General features: G+C 49.8%; 1 protein-coding gene across 4 annotated transcripts in view; it reads left to right on the top strand.

Moving 5' to 3' along the window:
* Nucleotides 1-16,244, top strand: part of LAMA5 (laminin subunit alpha 5) — a 79,599-nt gene that overhangs the window by 15,867 nt on the left and 47,488 nt on the right. For all 4 annotated transcript variants that reach the window (XM_040650754.2, XM_015296661.4, XM_015296660.4 and 1 more), the window contains exon 3: nucleotides 15,832-15,949. In XM_040650754.2, the coding sequence (XP_040506688.1) occupies nucleotides 15,832-15,949 (118 nt within the window). The remainder of the gene's footprint in view (nucleotides 1-15,831; nucleotides 15,950-16,244) is intronic.

The raw sequence follows: 16,244 nt of genomic DNA, 5'->3' as shown, positions 1-16,244 counted from the left end.
AGAAAGGCTGCTAAAACTGTGCTGATAAGATAGGCAGCAAATGTACTGGAGAGCCTAACGTAGGAACTGAAACATTTAAACTGTTTGCTTTTCCCTTAACAGTGTGAAAAATGAGTGTGTCTCATTGAGGAACGTGGAGAATCGTGTACTTGGGGTAAGGGCTGCACCAAAGCGTTGTCCCTGGTTTATGTTGTCACTGGGGCTGGCAGCTGGCGTGCTTGGTTTGGGTGTACTGGGTAGGAGGCTGGAGCCGGTTTGGGCTCTGCGACCCCAGTTGTCATTGGTCCATCTCCAGCAGGCTCTGTCCGGCCCTTTGAAGCATGGCACAGATGGGGCTGCCTGGACATCACGAGCATCTGCACAGCGCCTTTCTATGGAATGTGCTGGCTGGATGCGTGCCATCAGTCTGGGGTACCACGAGAATAGCAATGCCACTGCTTAAAGATTTGTTTTTAACCTGCCAGGTGAGAGGTGTAGTTGTGTGATGTTCCCATCCTGCATATGTGCTGCTCATGTGCCCATTTGCAGCCTTCATTTGCTGGTGGTCTTTCTTTCAGCAGTGTGTGGTGTGTGCTTACACACCCAGGCCTTTTATCTCTGCTAAATCATAGCTTTCTTAAGCCCTTGTGGTTTCTCTAGCGCTCCCTTATCTCTGTTCCTTTCCAGGGCTGGGCAGTGGGAGCAGGGAAGCAGGAGGGGCTGAGCAAGCTGTAAATGTGTGTTTGCACTGCAGTGATGCTACATGGCTTACCACAAAAGGCAAGGCTGAGTGTGGTAGAGCACCCATAGGGCTTTTGGGTTTTTCTGGCCTGCTGGGCAGCTGAAGTTCTGCAAGGCAAGTCTTGGTTTTAGGATTTGAGGAAGCAGGGTTCGGAGCAGGTCCCTGCAGCACAAAGCTGATGTGAATGGAGCTGAAAATTGGCTTGAAGGCTGCTGTCAAATGACTGTATGGCTTTATCCCCGCTGCCATGTCTGTCTGGCCAACCATCAGAATAAGGATGCTGTGAAGTTTGGGAAAGGCACTTTTGGTATTCACAGGGACTGGTAAGCATCTGCACTTGTGGTCCTTTTGATGGGATGGGGCTCTGCTGGCCATTCAATTGGTGGCTCCAAGCACTGTCTGGAAGGTGGATGCACCTGCTCTCATGAAGTCATGGTTTCTGATTAGAAGTGTTGTGGCTGTTGCTTTTATTTTCTTTCCCTTTCCTACTGTGGGCATTCAGCAGAAGCTTTGCAGTGTGTGGTCACCTGGCAGTCTCCTGCTCTGGGTCTGCTCTGTGCCTATGGGTGTGCATATGGTGTTGCCTTCTGGTGGCTGAACCTGCAGGGGGGAAGAAACACCGGATTTTATTGCTGCTCCTTGCAAGGCTGTATTTCCTGACTGCTGAAGTGAGGGAGAGCAGAGGGTGAACTCTGCTTCCCAAGAGGGCACATTTGCTGTAGGGAAACGTCACCATCTACAGTGACAGGCAGCAGCTCCACAGCTCACTACACCTTTGCCTTATTCTACAGCCAGAATGGAAGGTTTGGGGCACGGTGCTTCTTTGCACACTGTTTTGGGGGAAACCTGTGCAACAACCCGTGGTTGTGTTTGGATGCAATATGACACCTGCTGTGACGCAGGCAGCAGCATGGACGTGCATGTCCTTTGAATAACATGCAGATAGTTGTCTAGCAGTGTTGGTTTTGCTCAGTTTATAAGGCATCTGACCTTTCTTTTGCTCAGCCTTTCAACAAGCCAATTTACAGCTTTGGAAGAGACCACCCAGTGTCTGCTTTCATGGGCAGCCGAGGGGGAAGGGAGTGAGCTCTTCAAAGCGCAGAGGAGGTGAAATCACTACCACAGCCCGTATATTGATTTCATGAACTGTCAGGCTCGGAGTCAGATGCCGGCCTGCTTTGCTCTGATCTTAGCAGAATGTCACCCCGTCCCTCAGCAGCAGAGGCTCACAGCGACTGCGTTTCCATGGGCAGATCTAATTTCTGGAGGCTGCCAGGCAGTGCTCCCTGGGAGCAATGCAGGGGCTGCACCTGGCGGCCACACCATTGGGTACCACTGCCCACTGCATGGCTTTGGAGACGGGTGGCAAACAGCACAGATAGCTTGTAGCTACCCTGCTTGCACAGATAGTTTGCCTCCCCACTTTGGAGATGATGACTCCTTGAAAGCAGGAGATCAAGACTCGTGCTTGGGATAAGTTGAAAGTCGCTGTTTACAAGTGTTTATCCTGGAAAATATTTATAAATCTCCTCCTGGGAGCAGAACTGTGCAGCGCAGCCCCTTGGCCTGTCAATACAGCTATGTATGAGAGCCAAACCCTCCTGGGGCAGCGTGCATCCTGCTGCGTGCTGCCACTCATCCCCATAGCCACTTACTGTCCCCGCAGTGCTTCTATCCTTGTTACATGCAGTGAATGCTAAATTACATTCCCTTCTTTTAGGAGAGCTGCAAGCATTCAGCAGAGAATGGAAGTTAAATGGCTGCTGTCTGCAGCTGCTGCAGAAATGTTTTGGGATATTCACACCAGGTCATTAAAAGCTTCTTGTTAATCTCATAGAAGCATGACATGTTACAACAGTGCTACTGCTGCTTCCAAAATAACAGCCTGACTCCTTTGCTCCAGCTGTGTGGTTCAGAGGAGCGGTGCGGATGCGGTTGGTTTCTGTAGCAGTGCTGGGTATTCCCATCCCCACCTGCATCTGGGTGCTGCCCACTCCCATCCAGACAGCAGAGCTGGGGCAGGGAGGTTATGTGGCTGCCTTTTGGAGGATGCTGAGTGTGTAACCTGTGTTTATGCTGTGCCCACAAGTGCTGCTTGAATTGCCATTTTTCTTGTGTTGAGAGCGTGATAAATCCCCATCTCCAGTGATGCTGTTCTCCAGGCAGAGAGTGGGGTTAGAGACTTGGGTTTCTGTTCTGGTGGGACAGATCTGCTTCCATTTACAACACCACCAGGAAGGAAGAAATATGAGATTGCTGCTGGGATGCTGCCTGTGATATCAGCTTTGGGGTTTATTTTACCCACATCCTAACGTCTGCATCTCACGTCAGCAGTGAAACCTGGTGCAGCTCAGCGTTCCCATCCCATGTGGCTTGGTGTCCCCAGGGCTGGGACAGGACGTGGGCACATTCACAGCATAGCTGCCCCAGGGTCAGGTTGCTGAAAGGGAGAGGGAACAGGTGCACTGCTGGGCACACAGCCGGCATGGCACAGTGAATAGAAACTGCCCAGATCCTTAACTGGGTCATAAGCAGGTCCCCAAGCACACCACTGCTTTGGGTATTGGGGCTGGGAGAGGTTGGGCTGTGCCTCTTCCTCTGAGTGCTGGGTTCTGTCTGAGCAGAAGCACTAACAGGAGTAATGTTCCTTCTAGTTGGCCTCTTGCTATGCTGGTATGTTTCTGAGCAGGATAGCTGGAGGTGCATTGAAAGCATCAGTCCTCAGCTAAGCAAAGCTGTTACGTTTGTACTGGGCTTGTGAGCAGCTGGAGGTACTGTCTGCAGTGAAGGTACCTGCAGGGCAGCCCTGGGGTGGGGTGGAGGAAAGCAAAGCTTACAGTGAGCGAGGTGAAGTGTCTGCAGGTGGCTGAGCTGCAGGAGCAGAGTGGCTGCACGTGTCCACAGCGTGCTTCATCTTAATGCGTTGTTTATTTGATGTCCTGTTTGTTCTGGCGCAGCCTGGCTGCCTGCTGAGATAGATAACTGAATGCTGGAAAACAGCAGGAGTGAATTCTGTTTCCAAAAACAAAACAAAAAAAAGCCTTCCATTTGCTTTTGTCTGAGTGGCTGGGAAGTTGCAGATGGGGATCCAGTAAGGGAAGGGAGGCTCTTCACCCATCCCCAAGGCAGGGGAGATGGCACAGATCATTTCGGAAGCGCCTTTGGGGTCCTGGGTAGATAGGAGGCCTGAAAAAAGGCTTTAAACTCGAGTTGGCTCACAGCTATGGGAGATGGGGATCTGTAGGATGTGGCACAAGGGAAGGCTTTGCCCTGCTTGTGCCCTCCCTCTTCCCTTTAGGGCTGGGCCCTTAGAGGGGTGCCGGGGGGCTGCCAAAGGCACAGCATGCGGCTGCGCTGGGGACGGTCAGCAGCCTGCCCCAGAGGGACTGCTGCTATCCCACCGCATAGCGAGCCACCGATTTCCTGTTATTAGCTAAAATAACACAGCACATATTTTAATAAAACAACCCCGCATTAGTCCTCCCTCTGAAAGAATTCGAACCTGTCATGAAATGGAGAGGAGGAACATTTTCCCAGGCAGCCCGGCCGAAGCAGAACAGTTCTGCCCTGGTCAGCTGCTCGCGCTTCTGGGAAAAGCAGGCTTTGCATCCAAAAGCAGAGCTGCCCTGGGAGCACAAGGAACAGGACCTGCTGCAGCCTCCAGGCAGAGCTACCTCCAGCAGAACCCTGTTTGGGCAGCCTGGCAGCAGCTTCAAGGCGTTGTGGTTTGGAAGCGATCGGCTCCAGGCCTTGGGGTGCGCTTAAGGAGTAGAGAGTAATGGGTAGCAACAGGGGGACAGCATGTTTGGGATTGGGCGTTAGCATCAGCCAGTTGGTGAGATGTGGGGTAGGAATTAAAGAATTCTCTGATGCTTCTGTGGCCGATGTGAGCCACATTGAAAATGTCTGCCTGGGGGAGCTGCTGGATTCCATTAAATGCCAGCAGCCCTTTTTCACCCTACTGGAGCTGAGCTGCTGGGGGCAGTCAGAAAACACGCGGTTGGTATCGTACTGATGATGTGATCTTATCAACGCCTGCCTCTGAATTGTGCCCGGGTTTAATTGACACCTTCCCTGGGTCGATCTGGGAGGGTTCCTCTTCCCCAGCAAACAAGTTTTCCAGATGCTTACTTTAAAGGAAAAAATAAACAGGGATTTTCTTTGGCTACCTCTCCAGCTTCCAGCTGTTAAGTACTGGAAATGTGTTCCTCATTATGTCCAAGAGAGAAATGCTTTTTTTCTTCCGATTGGGGTGGCAGTAAATAATTCAAAACATAATGTGCTGCAGACAAGTGAGTTAGCAGCGTTTGTTTTCCGCTCAGCGGTGTGCAGTGGGTCGGGAGCGGACACAGCACGATGAACGGGGCTGGGAGTTGCTGAGCTCTTGTCACAGTGGATTCCCTTTGCCTTAACCTCTGAGCACTGCTGCTTTAGGGACGTGCCTCGTGTTGCTGCCCACATGGCACATCCAGCCCATGGCACCGCTCTCCTCGTCTGACCCTGCAGTGAGCTCCATGCAGCATGGCTATTTTGGATGAGGAGGAGGAGGGGTAAATTCCAGCTCTGTTGGAGTATTGCCTCTTCTGCCAGCCTTGGCTTTGCTCGTATTATGGATGCTCCAGCTTGTATGCTTCCAGTGACGTTGGCCAGGCCAGTGCAGCCAGAGCACTCCTCCTAATAGGAGGGTCCTATGATGCAGTTAGTCAGTTAGTTAATTATGATACAAAACTGTGAAGTTTTTCTCCTAACTCTTAGGTAGTTGAGTCCCCAGAGTTCAATGTGTTGTTTCCCTCTATGGCCAAAGCGCCAGCTGCTGTCCAGGGACTGTGAGGACAATGTCTGAGAGCACCAGCTTGGAAAGACAAAAGATGCAGAGGTGTCATTGGTGCTTAAGTCAGCTCAGCTGAAGGTGATGTTGTAACTGGGACGTGAATGAGCCCCTGGAGCAGAACAGGGCAACGCTTGATGTGTGGCTGGGGATGATAGTTTGATGCAAGAGGAAAAAATACTGAAAGTTTTGCTCCAAATTAACTGAGATTCAAAGAAATGTGAGTCAGAATATGTCCCAGCTGGGAGATGAGGTCATTGAAACAATAGGGCAGAGCTGGAAAATGCCACTGGAATATTTTTCAGTCAGGAAAGGACGAAATAACCCATAGGGTGGGAAGGTGGCCCCGAGCTGAGGTCTCATCCAGTTCTCTCTTAAGACATCTCTGTCCTTCTTGTCTCCCATTTTTCTCTCGCCACAGCCTGAAGCCAATGGCTGTGAGAGGACTTCTCAGATGTCCGGGATCTTCATTCCCTATATGGGAAATACTTTAAAATATCTGTTTTGTCCACAAGGACTGTAGCATATGTTTCCCTTTAAAATAATACTTAATAGGAGTATTTTTAAAAGTTGAAGTAGCAATAAAAGCAGGAGGGCATAAGCCAAACCTTAAGAAAAAGCCCTTGAGGATAGAATGAGTTGGTGAGCAATTGAGTCTTGAACTCTGTGGGAATTGGATTAAATCTGTGAAGCCTTCCCAGATATCTCTACATCATCTGAAGCCCTGAAAATAACACAAGACTTGAATAGCCCCAGTGACCCCAAAGCTGTTTTGTTAGAGACTTGAATGCTTTGCTCTCAGACAGGCTTCAGAAACCCCCGAGGAGGGGATTGCTAATTGGTGGTTGTTCTTCACTAACATCAGGCTTTGAGGGATGGGGCTCTTGAGTTTGCTTCCACGAGCGGTGGTGGAGGACAGCTGCCTCCTTTCCAAGGGCTCTGCGGAGGAGATGCGAGCGCATGCACAAAGGTCCTGACAGCGGAGGTCCGGCTTGAAACAAAGCAGCCAATTTCCTCTCACCACAGACAAGCCTTATCTGAGGAGATTACGTTTGTCTTGAATGGAGCCTCTGGTGTCATAACTGTGCTCTTCCTGGGCAGATGGAGGCTTGGGCAAAAATCCCATGCGGGAGCCTGGGCTCTGATTGCGGCTGTGACTCACAAGGCTGGGCTGATGTGGGTAGTGCTGGGACAGGGAGCCCGGGGCTTATTTTTATTATGCATTTTATCCAGTTTTATTTCTTTTTTTTATTACTATTTTCAAGCCAGCAGAGGAGAGGAGCTGTGGGCTTGTTCTCCCACTGCGGTGCTCAATGGGGCAGCGCAGTCCTTTGGAGGGCTCCAGCTCTGTTCAGAGCCACCACTCTGTCATGAATGGATGCTGCCCTTAGAAACGATCTTCTCCAGGAAATGGTCTCCTTGGCCAGAGGGAGGAGGTTGTTTTCTTTTGCTCATGGGGAAACATTTTTACAGCGTATCTTCAAAAATATAACTCCAGGAATCAACTGCTCTGCAGTTGTTGCCCAAAAGGGGTTGCAACATGGGCTGTGGATGGGCTGCTGCATTAGCTCACTGTACCCAAGAGCAAACTACTTTTTATCATCCTGGTGTAGTGTAGCTGAGATGCTGACCTTTCCCTTCTCCTCCTGTGTTGCCTACTGTGAGGTCATTGGGGGCCTACAGGCTTCAGGCTGAATTCACACTTTGCCAAGATGCACTGAAGGTGCTGGAGGAATTCTGCAGTTATCCTGTCCCTGTTGGTCAGGGGAGACTGCTGCTCCTTTTCCGTGCATCCAAAATCCCGTCTCTGCAAATGTTCTGCTAATAGCCGGATGGCCAAAGAGTTTGAATTGGGGTCTGTGTGTGTGCATAAATATAAATGTGTATATTTAGCTCATTTGTGCTCCTCTGTGATGTGAAATGTTCTTCTTGAGGCTGGGGCAGGAAAGGAGATGGTGATAAGGGAATAGAAGGCTGTGGAGTAAATCCTGCAGGCAGAGATAACGCAGCGAACAACACTAGAAGTTCAAGGAAACTCAGATTGCCCTGCACAGCCAGCTTGGCCTGTGGCATACCTGAACCAGCTTTTAGGTTAACTTGAACCTTGTTGTTAGAGATGAGTTTGTGTTCAAAGCTGTGTGACATCATCTGTGTTATTTCACTTCAGTGGTCCGTATCATTTCCATCCAGGAACTGTGCAAAAGTAGAAGGCAGTGGTGTACAGCATTGCTCTTTGGTTACGGAGCAGAAGAACTGAAGCAGTATGAAAGGTCAAACCAGATTTCTGAGCAAGGAGCTGTTTGCTCTTTAGAGAAAGTTGAGGAATTTTGGCCCAGTGTGAGCTGAAATTCCTGCTTGGTTGTGTGGGAGCCTTTGGCTCAGGGGGAGGCAGCTCCACTCAGATCTGTTGAGGCTTTGCTTTGAATTTACTTGCAAGGACACACTTTGCATTGTAGAGGCTGTATCATGGATGCCCTGAACTGGCTGCGGTTTGCAAGAGCAGAAATAGAAGGAATCATGCAGAAGAACCCCAGTGCTGTCCTACAGCTCCAGCAAGGTTGCCCAGGGAGCCGTGGGGATGCAGCCCTGCTGGATGGGGGCTCAGGGCTCTGCCCTGTTGGGCTGGGGACCTGGGCTTCCTCACAGCTGTGCCCATACTTCTGGAGCTGGAATGTGCCATGTTTAATGACTTCTAGCACGGGTGCTGCCAAAGTCATGGATTCCTTCTATAAGTTTTAACGGCAAAACAATCCGTGACTGTGAACGCTTTATTCTCAGCATCCTGGCACGCATTCAGCTGGGTGAACAGTTAACTGAATTAACCAAAAGCTGTTAAATTAAAGTTGGAGGAGATGAGAGAGACTGGGAGCAGTGCTGAGCTCTAACTGACAAACTTGGTGAAGCCTTCTCACGGGGATGCTGCCTTTAGCTGATAGAGGGATGAACGCAGTCTTAATGGGATTCTTTCTTTTCCTTGTGCTCAAGGTTGTAGTTTCTATCCTGTTATCCCGTATGTTGATAAAGAGGAGGTACCAGGCAGAGCCATGGTTGCTAAAGGAAAACAGCTCTTGTCTTGAAGCCCATTTTTTTTTCCTCTGTGTTAAGACTGGATGCTCTGGGAGGTCTCTGCATGCTGTGTGTACAGCCCTTGGGACAGTATGGCAGTAGATGGGGGCTGGGCTGGGCTCTCCTCCAAGCAGTGCAGAGAAGTCAGTCACTGGAGGAGAAAAGAGGGACATGGTTTTTGTTAAAATTAGACCTTCTTCCTCCCCCACAGCCCTTTGAAAAATGCAAGAAAAATGCCTGTTTTGTCTCAGTATATATCCCACAACTGCTTATGCTGAGACTGCTTCTGTCAGTTGTGTTGGGGATGGTTGAGTTGTCCCATAGCTCAGGAAGGCTGCTGTAGGATTGCTGTCATGAACTCATCTTGAACAAGCCATTGACAAGTTCCTCTAATGCAAAGGAGTAATGGATTGGGTGTTGTAGACGTGTGGGGAGAGGTTGGGGCAACATACTGTGCCATTCTCCCCTTAATAAATATGTATTGTCTGGTGGTAGGGTCTTCCTTCCTACATTAAGCAGTTGATGTTCTTGGTGCAAGATTGTTCCCTGAGCACAGGTGGCATTTGGGAGCTCATCCATGGAGATGAGGGCGCTGCAGGGCAAACACATGAAGTAGATTTGCCGGGTTTATTTGCAGGGCAGTGCCGTGCTGGGGCTGCTGGGAGGCACTGAGTCCTTCACACTGGGTGTGGAGACCCACCATGTCATTCCAGGTCAGGACATGCTCAGTGTCAGAATTTGCTGCAGTGAGGTGGGACATTGAAGGAGATTTTGTTTCTGAAGTCCATCTAGTATTAAAAACCAAGATGTGGGGCACAGGCAGAACTGCATCTGCCCATGGGGTTCTGCAGTGTCTCTCTTTACTTTGATTATAAATTGGTTTTGGCTTCCTGCTGTTGCCATCAGATAGGAAACCAGGTGTCTCTTTTTCTTCTATTAATAACCATTTTGAAGTAATAGCTCTAAAAAAAACCTTTTCCTGTGGAGATCTCATCTTCTAGTTGGATGTTTTCATTCATTTAATGCTTTGTGTTATGCAAAATAAATGCCCTGAATGTAGGAGGTAACTTTACGTGCACAATGCTCTTTTGGAAACATGCTGAATTTCATAAAGAAAGCATCAAAGAACAGCATCCTAAAGAGAGAAAATAGCTTTGCAGTGTTAGCAAGGGAAAAAATAATGCTCTCCCTGCATGAGAGCTGACAGTTCCCTGAAGGTGCTGCTCTCAAGTAACTGCTATCGTATTGCATCCCTCAACTCATGCTGCTGCTTAGCAGCTTGAGTCAGCATGCAAGCTCTCCAGTTAGTGCTAGCAAGCAGGAACTACCTGAGTTTTCCAGTCATGGGAAAGCACTTTTCTTTCCCCACGTTTTTTGATGAGTTTGCTAGCATAGTTTTCTTTGTGCTGAAATCAGGGGCAAACTTGTGTTGTTTCAAGGGGGCAGAATTAAGGCAACGCACAAAGAGCCTTTGAAAAATCAGCCCTGGGAACAATGTGGTGTTTTTTTCCTCAAAGCCATCCCTGTGTAGGTGGCTGCCTTGGTTCAGCTGTCTGCATTTGGGTGACTTCCAGTTACATTCCTCTGCAGCACTGGGGCACCTGCTTCTTGCCCACCTCTCTGCACTGAGCTGCTTGCACATCAGGCAGTGCTGCACGAGCACACATTGTTTTACAGCTGAGGCCCTCGATGTCTGCTCATCTGCTGGTGTGCTGTGTGCTGCCAAAGCCCAGAAACCAACGTTTTCTTATTTTTCAATCAGTCTTTTTTTTCTTCCCAAGTAATGCCATATTTCACTGGGAGGAACGCAACCCTTTGGAAGACCCCAGTGAAAATTGCCACTAATCCTGTCAGCATCTAATTACAATGCAGATACTTTCCCAGAACAACTGCTTCTAAAAAACAGCCCATTCCCAGAAGCTTCCTAGAAGCATTTAGCAAAGACAATTAAAACCTCAAGGTAAGCGGCCTTAGAATCTGAACTGCTGCATATAGTTACTGTGTCTTATCTCCGAATGATTAGGAAGGTTTAAGAGCATCTTTGCTGCTGTGCTGGGCTTGCACTGGTGTTTGCAAGGGGATTAGAGCAGCAGGGAGGGTTTCAGCCCCTGTGCTTGGGGCTCCTGCTCATCTCCATGCCCCATAGGCTGGCGGCTCTCCCCTTGTTCGATGTGCCCAAGGACGTCTGCTCACTTAGCCCTTCCCAAGTGTTTGCGAGTTCAAGTTTGGGCTAAAAGGCAAATATTTGTCTTGTCTCTAAGGAGTTACTTTACACTTTTCCCCCCAGTGTAAAGGCCGTTTCAGCTGAGTGTTGCTATCTCCTAATGCACAGTGAAAACCAAGTGTGGGCAAAGCCCTTATCTGTGAGAGTGGAGTCTCATCTCAAGGAATTCCAGCCATCCCCTTCTGCCCTGAATGCACTGTGCTCCACTGTGATGCCTCTGGCTCCCCACACCCACCCTGAGCACATCTGGCTTCACTAAGGGATGCTCAGGTGGTCTCTGGGCAAGCACGGGTGGGACACTTGTGAGCTGATGCATCAGCATCCCCAAAGTACTGCAGGTGTAACTTGCATGTGCTGTTTGAAGCTCTAGGGCCTGGCTGGGACTATCCCCAATCCCTGCATGCCACCCAAGCTCCTCTGAGCCCCATCCTTCGCATCAGGCAGCTGAAACACTGCACATCAGGCTCCCATTCCTGTCCTGCCAGAAGTTATTTCCAAACTCAGCCATACAACCTTCAGTTCAGCACGGTTCAGGCTGCCGAGCTGTGGCACTGCTTTGTCTTGGCTCATGCCAGGTGCTGCCAATTGGCTTCTGGCAGGAGGCTGCATGGTGCTGGCCAGGGAGGGACAGTGTGCATGGGAGGATGCTGTGGAGAGAAAGCGGTGCTGTGTGTGAAATCAGCCAACAAGCCAAATCCTTCTCAGAAGTGGCGTTTGAAGAAAAAATCCTTTGTGAAAAGTGCTCTATCAGCTGTTCACCTAAGCCAAGCTGCTTAGAAAGGGAACACGCACTGTTTAGAAAACAGCATCGTAAAACATGGGGTTACTGTTAGCAGTGACAGCGAGCAGGTTTCATGCTGGCTGGTGTTTGCTGGTCTGCAGTTCCCAGGAGAGTGTTTTCTTTGGTCTCTCAATAAAACTCAAAGGTTTTAAGTGAGAAACTTGGAAGCGGGTTGGTGTGGAGCTCCGTCCCTTTCTTCTCCCTAGCAGTGTTCAAATAACCACAACTTTGTGTCAGGGCTTCTGCGTGTTATTAAATATGAGTGAGATAAAAAGCCGTGCTTGCTTGGAGGGGAAGCATCTTTTTGCTGCCTGGAAGGGCTGAAATTGCTCTTGCCTGATTGGAAGGTAGGCACGTACCTACCAGCAGCTGGGTGGGAGACAGTTTGATGATGAGTTCTGAAGTCAGAGCAAAGAAGAACTGATGCTGCTGTAGGACAGCTGCAGCTTGGTGTGGGTCGGCCTGGCAGTTAATGAGTAAATTTGCTGCTTCAATGAGAATAAATGAGTACAGGCAAAAGATCCCAAAGGGACAGGTAGCTGACCTAGAGAAATTCAAAGGCAAGTTAGAAGCTCTTTGGCTTTCCAGGGCTTCTTCACCTTCCACGTGCTTGTTTGCATGGAGAGCACTGATGGCTAATTAGCTATAGCTGCTGCTGCCGGAAAGAGCAGGCACAGTGCTGGCTTTGCCAGGCGTTCCCATGCTCCTGAAGGCATGGAAGTAGAGGGGTTTGGAGGCAGCAGAAGCATTGATTGCTTCTGAAAGCACCCTAAAAGAAAACCCCACAAGAACACCCCACTTCTGTCGTTGCGCTGCTGTGGTGCATCTCTGAATTGTTTTGGCTTTCCTCTGCTTCAGTTTGTGTTCTGGCAATGTCTGGAGCTGCTGCCCAGTGCTCCATGGAGCCCTGTGTGCCCTCACAGAGAGGGACTCGGTGGCATGCAGTGCTCACACCTGCTGTCCTCCTCCATCCGATACTTCCAGGAAATCCCAGGCAGAGACACGGCAGTAATGCTATCCACACACGTGCTCTGCAGGGATACTTTGCAGCAGTTAGGAAGAGACGGATTGTTTTGCTTTTACGCGGTGCTATTTTAATAAGTCAACGCCAGAGGTAGTAAATCTGTCCTGCGGAAAGGGAGAGAGCCATTTGCTGTATAAATGCAGCAGCCAGCACAGCCTGCTCCTTCCTTCTTGTCAGAGCACCAAAAATGGGTCTCTCTTGCTGTTTGTCAGCATGCAGCCGCCAGGATTGCAGCACTGGGGAGGTTTGCTTTACTTATTAAATGTTGCTGCATGGCGTTGTGGCACCTTGGAGGGAAACCAGCGAGACTTTGCCAAAGGAACTTAGATGGTGTCTGCTTCTAGTTTGCTGCCTTGGATCAGCAGCATATTTCCATGGCATTTTTGTGCTCAGAAAAGCTGCCCAACGTCCAAACAGGTGAAGAGACAGGGTGGGAGGAAAGCCCTCACCTCCATCCCTTCGTGCCTCCATTCCTCCTGGCAGTGGGGCAGCTTCGGGTGATTGTTGGTAAGGAAATGCGCTTCAGAACACCATGGAGATGGTATTATTTTCAGTGAAAGTTGGTTGCTAATTAAAATACCCATTTGAATTTCCTGGCTTCATGTAGCGAAGGGAGTTATGCTGTACCTGGTGTTCTCTGGGAGCAGGTGAGAGCGAGAGACCTGCTTTCCTGCAGGCAGGTGTGCGTCAGCAATGGTGTCCCACCTCCCTCCTCCATGGAGAAGGCAAAAGAAATTGCCCAAGAGTCTGGGAGCACAGAGGTTTTTATTCATCTGACCGATCATAGGAGCTAAATAAAGGCTTTGGAAGGAAACCAACCACTTTTCTTGTAATATTGGTCGGGCAGAATTGTACTGGAACTAAACATGGAATGAAAAGTCTGGCTTTTTTGCCAGCTCTATTTTTAGAGCTGCTGCTCCATCCCTGTGAGTTTTCTCAGCATAATGCACTTGAAGCAGGCAATCTGCCTTTATTTTTTCCGCCAGGCTGTCGTACTCTGCAAGATAAGGACGTGGGATGGGGAAGCAGGGGACTTACCAGATTTGACTAGAAATCCCTCTGAATACCAGGATGAGGTTCAGTGCAGTCACAGGCTCCTGAATGCTTTCTGTGCTCCAGTCAGTAATGGTCCTAACCCTTCAGTGCTGGAAAGAAACGCGTGTGCCATTTTGGCTGGCTTCTTTGTGTCCTCAAACCATGGCCCTGGCTGGAATGAAATCCAGCCTAACGCTGTAGTGCTAACAGCAGATTTGGGGTATGGGATGGAGGAGCTGTGTTTGGCTTTGCGAGTGGGAGCAGGATAAGGATACCTGACGTGAGGTCTGGTGGATGTGTCTACCAGGAGCCAGAGGTTCCTGTTGTTGGTGTTACCCTTCTCACATCAAATTGTGAGCAGCCCACTGGCTCGCTCAGTGCCTGAGACCACAGCACCTGCAAGCACACTGGAGCTGCAGCCAAGTCCATCCAGCAAAAGGCTGTGCCAGAATCCAGCAGGAGCGTTCATTTATTCCCCGTAGAATAAAGCTGGAGGAGGATTTTAGTGGAGGGAAGGTGTTGCTGTGCTGGTTGGTGCTCAGCCCCGCTCCTGTGCCAGGAGGCAGATGTGCAGCTGTGAGAACTGGTCCTGCAGAGAAAGCAGCAGCCTGAGCCGAATCCTCTTGGGCTTCTCTAATAAAGAACAGCTCCAATGGGAGGATAAGGGGGCAGAAAAAGCTGCTCCTCCAAAAAACTTAGTCTCACACATCTTGACAGTATGTAAGCAACAGAGGGGAATTTAAGGGAGAATTTAGGTCTGTTTATCTTCATTTTTCAGCAAGTTGAAAGGGATGTCTCATTCCTCTTGCTTGGGCTCATCAGGCTTTTGGCAGCCAGGAGCTGTACTGGGTGACCACTTTGATTTCTTCGTTCTGGGTCACACCAGCCTTTACCAGCCCCTGAAAGCAGCAAGAAATCAGTAGATTTAAATGCCTCCTCCTCGCCTCTTTGTTTTCCCCTTGAAAAATCTCCTACATGCAATCAGGGCTATTTTGGAGGCTGGTTGCTATTAGTACTGGCCCTCTGTCTTGGTGATGTGTGCAGGCTCCTGCAGCTGGCCACAGGGATGGGCACAGAGCTGCCCTTTTCTGTCCCTTGTAGGGGTGTCCCTTTGGGTACCTGCTAATCTCGGGAAGGGGTCACACTCATACACTACCAGCTTTGTGTGAGTAGGGACTACTGAGCCGTAAATCTCTGCTTTTCAGGCACTTAAACTCCCTTTTGGGTTGGTTTTGATGTCAGGAATTTTCTCTGATAAGAGAACTTTATTTGCCTTTAAATATCACTTTGTGACAGGATGATGGAGTGGGGATTCTTGGAGCGAGCCTGTGTCAGCCGGGGAAGGGAAATTCTGCTGGGGATTTTGTTTTTCTCTAGCACTGACATTTTAGCTCTTTAAAGAGTACATTTATTTTATTCTTGGCAAGGGTGTGTGTGCACACATCGGCATCCAGACAGATGGGCGCAGCCCGGGGTTAGAGCTGGGCTGAAGCCAAGTGGGTCTCCTGCTCTCCTGTGGCTGTGGCACCTGGGAAAGAGGAGCTGTGCTGGGCCTTTTTCATAGTCAGCTTCAAAACGTGGGTTGTGTGCATGAAGCAGGGCTGCAAGAGCCTATAAATAAAGACAACTGTGGCATGATGTGCATGGTGCACAGAGGATGATGCCAGGCTTCTGGCACGTGTTAACAGTTCAGTGTCAGTTGTTACCCCAAGAACAGCCTGAAAGCCTCCAGATCAGCTCTGCAGCACTTAGCATCTTTTTGTGACCACGACGCAAAGGTTGGTGGGGGCCAGGCCTTTGCCTTGCCAAGCCAGAATGGGTTCCCCTCTCAGGGCGTTGAGTCTGTAGAGCTGAGGCTAAGCCTGAGGAGCCACCCAGCCTCTGAGCAGGGCCTGTAGCCACAGAGTCTGTGCTTTGTTTGCATTCAGACCTGTGGGAGCTGAGCTCTGCAATCTGCCTCTCTCCAGCAGCCGGCCCATATCTCAGTTCATTTAGATAGGGAGGATTTTGCTCCACAGGCTGCTTGCAAGCAGCAGGCCCTGCAGAACAGCAGCTCCTTCCCTCAGCTCAGACACCTATCAGCAATCCCTGGTGTCTTCCCAAAGCTTCCCAAAAGCAGCGTTTCACTTAACTCTGTGTTCTTCTCTTTCAGCTCTTCCACGTGGCGTATGTCCTGATCAAATTTGCAAATTCCCCTCGTCCTGACCTCTGGGTGCTGGAACGATCTACTGACTTTGGCCTCACCTATGAGCCCTGGCAGTACTTTGCCTGTGAGTATGGCTGTGAGCTGAAGCTCAGCTGGGGGAAGTCATCGTGCTGCTCGGGGCAGGAGAACTGTTTTGCTCTCTGGGGCTACATGTATTTATTAAAGCATTGTCATCAGTGCCCACCCAAATCCCTGTGGATGCCAAAGCTGGCAGCAATGTCAGTGGTTGGGCATTACTGGTCTCTTCTCTTTGCTATCCCCTCTCTGTCTGCCCTTTACCATATCCAGACTGCTCCTCCATAAGCAAACTGGCAGCTCACAGGCAGGTGGCCGCTGTAACATGAGGTCTGGAGGCACAA

The sequence above is a fragment of the Gallus gallus genome, chromosome 20 (genome assembly GCF_016699485.2).
Source record: "Gallus gallus isolate bGalGal1 chromosome 20, bGalGal1.mat.broiler.GRCg7b, whole genome shotgun sequence".
Lineage (NCBI taxonomy): Eukaryota > Metazoa > Chordata > Aves > Galliformes > Phasianidae > Gallus > Gallus gallus.
Note: the sequence above shows the minus strand (reverse complement) of the source record. Positions and strands in the feature narration are given on the sequence as shown.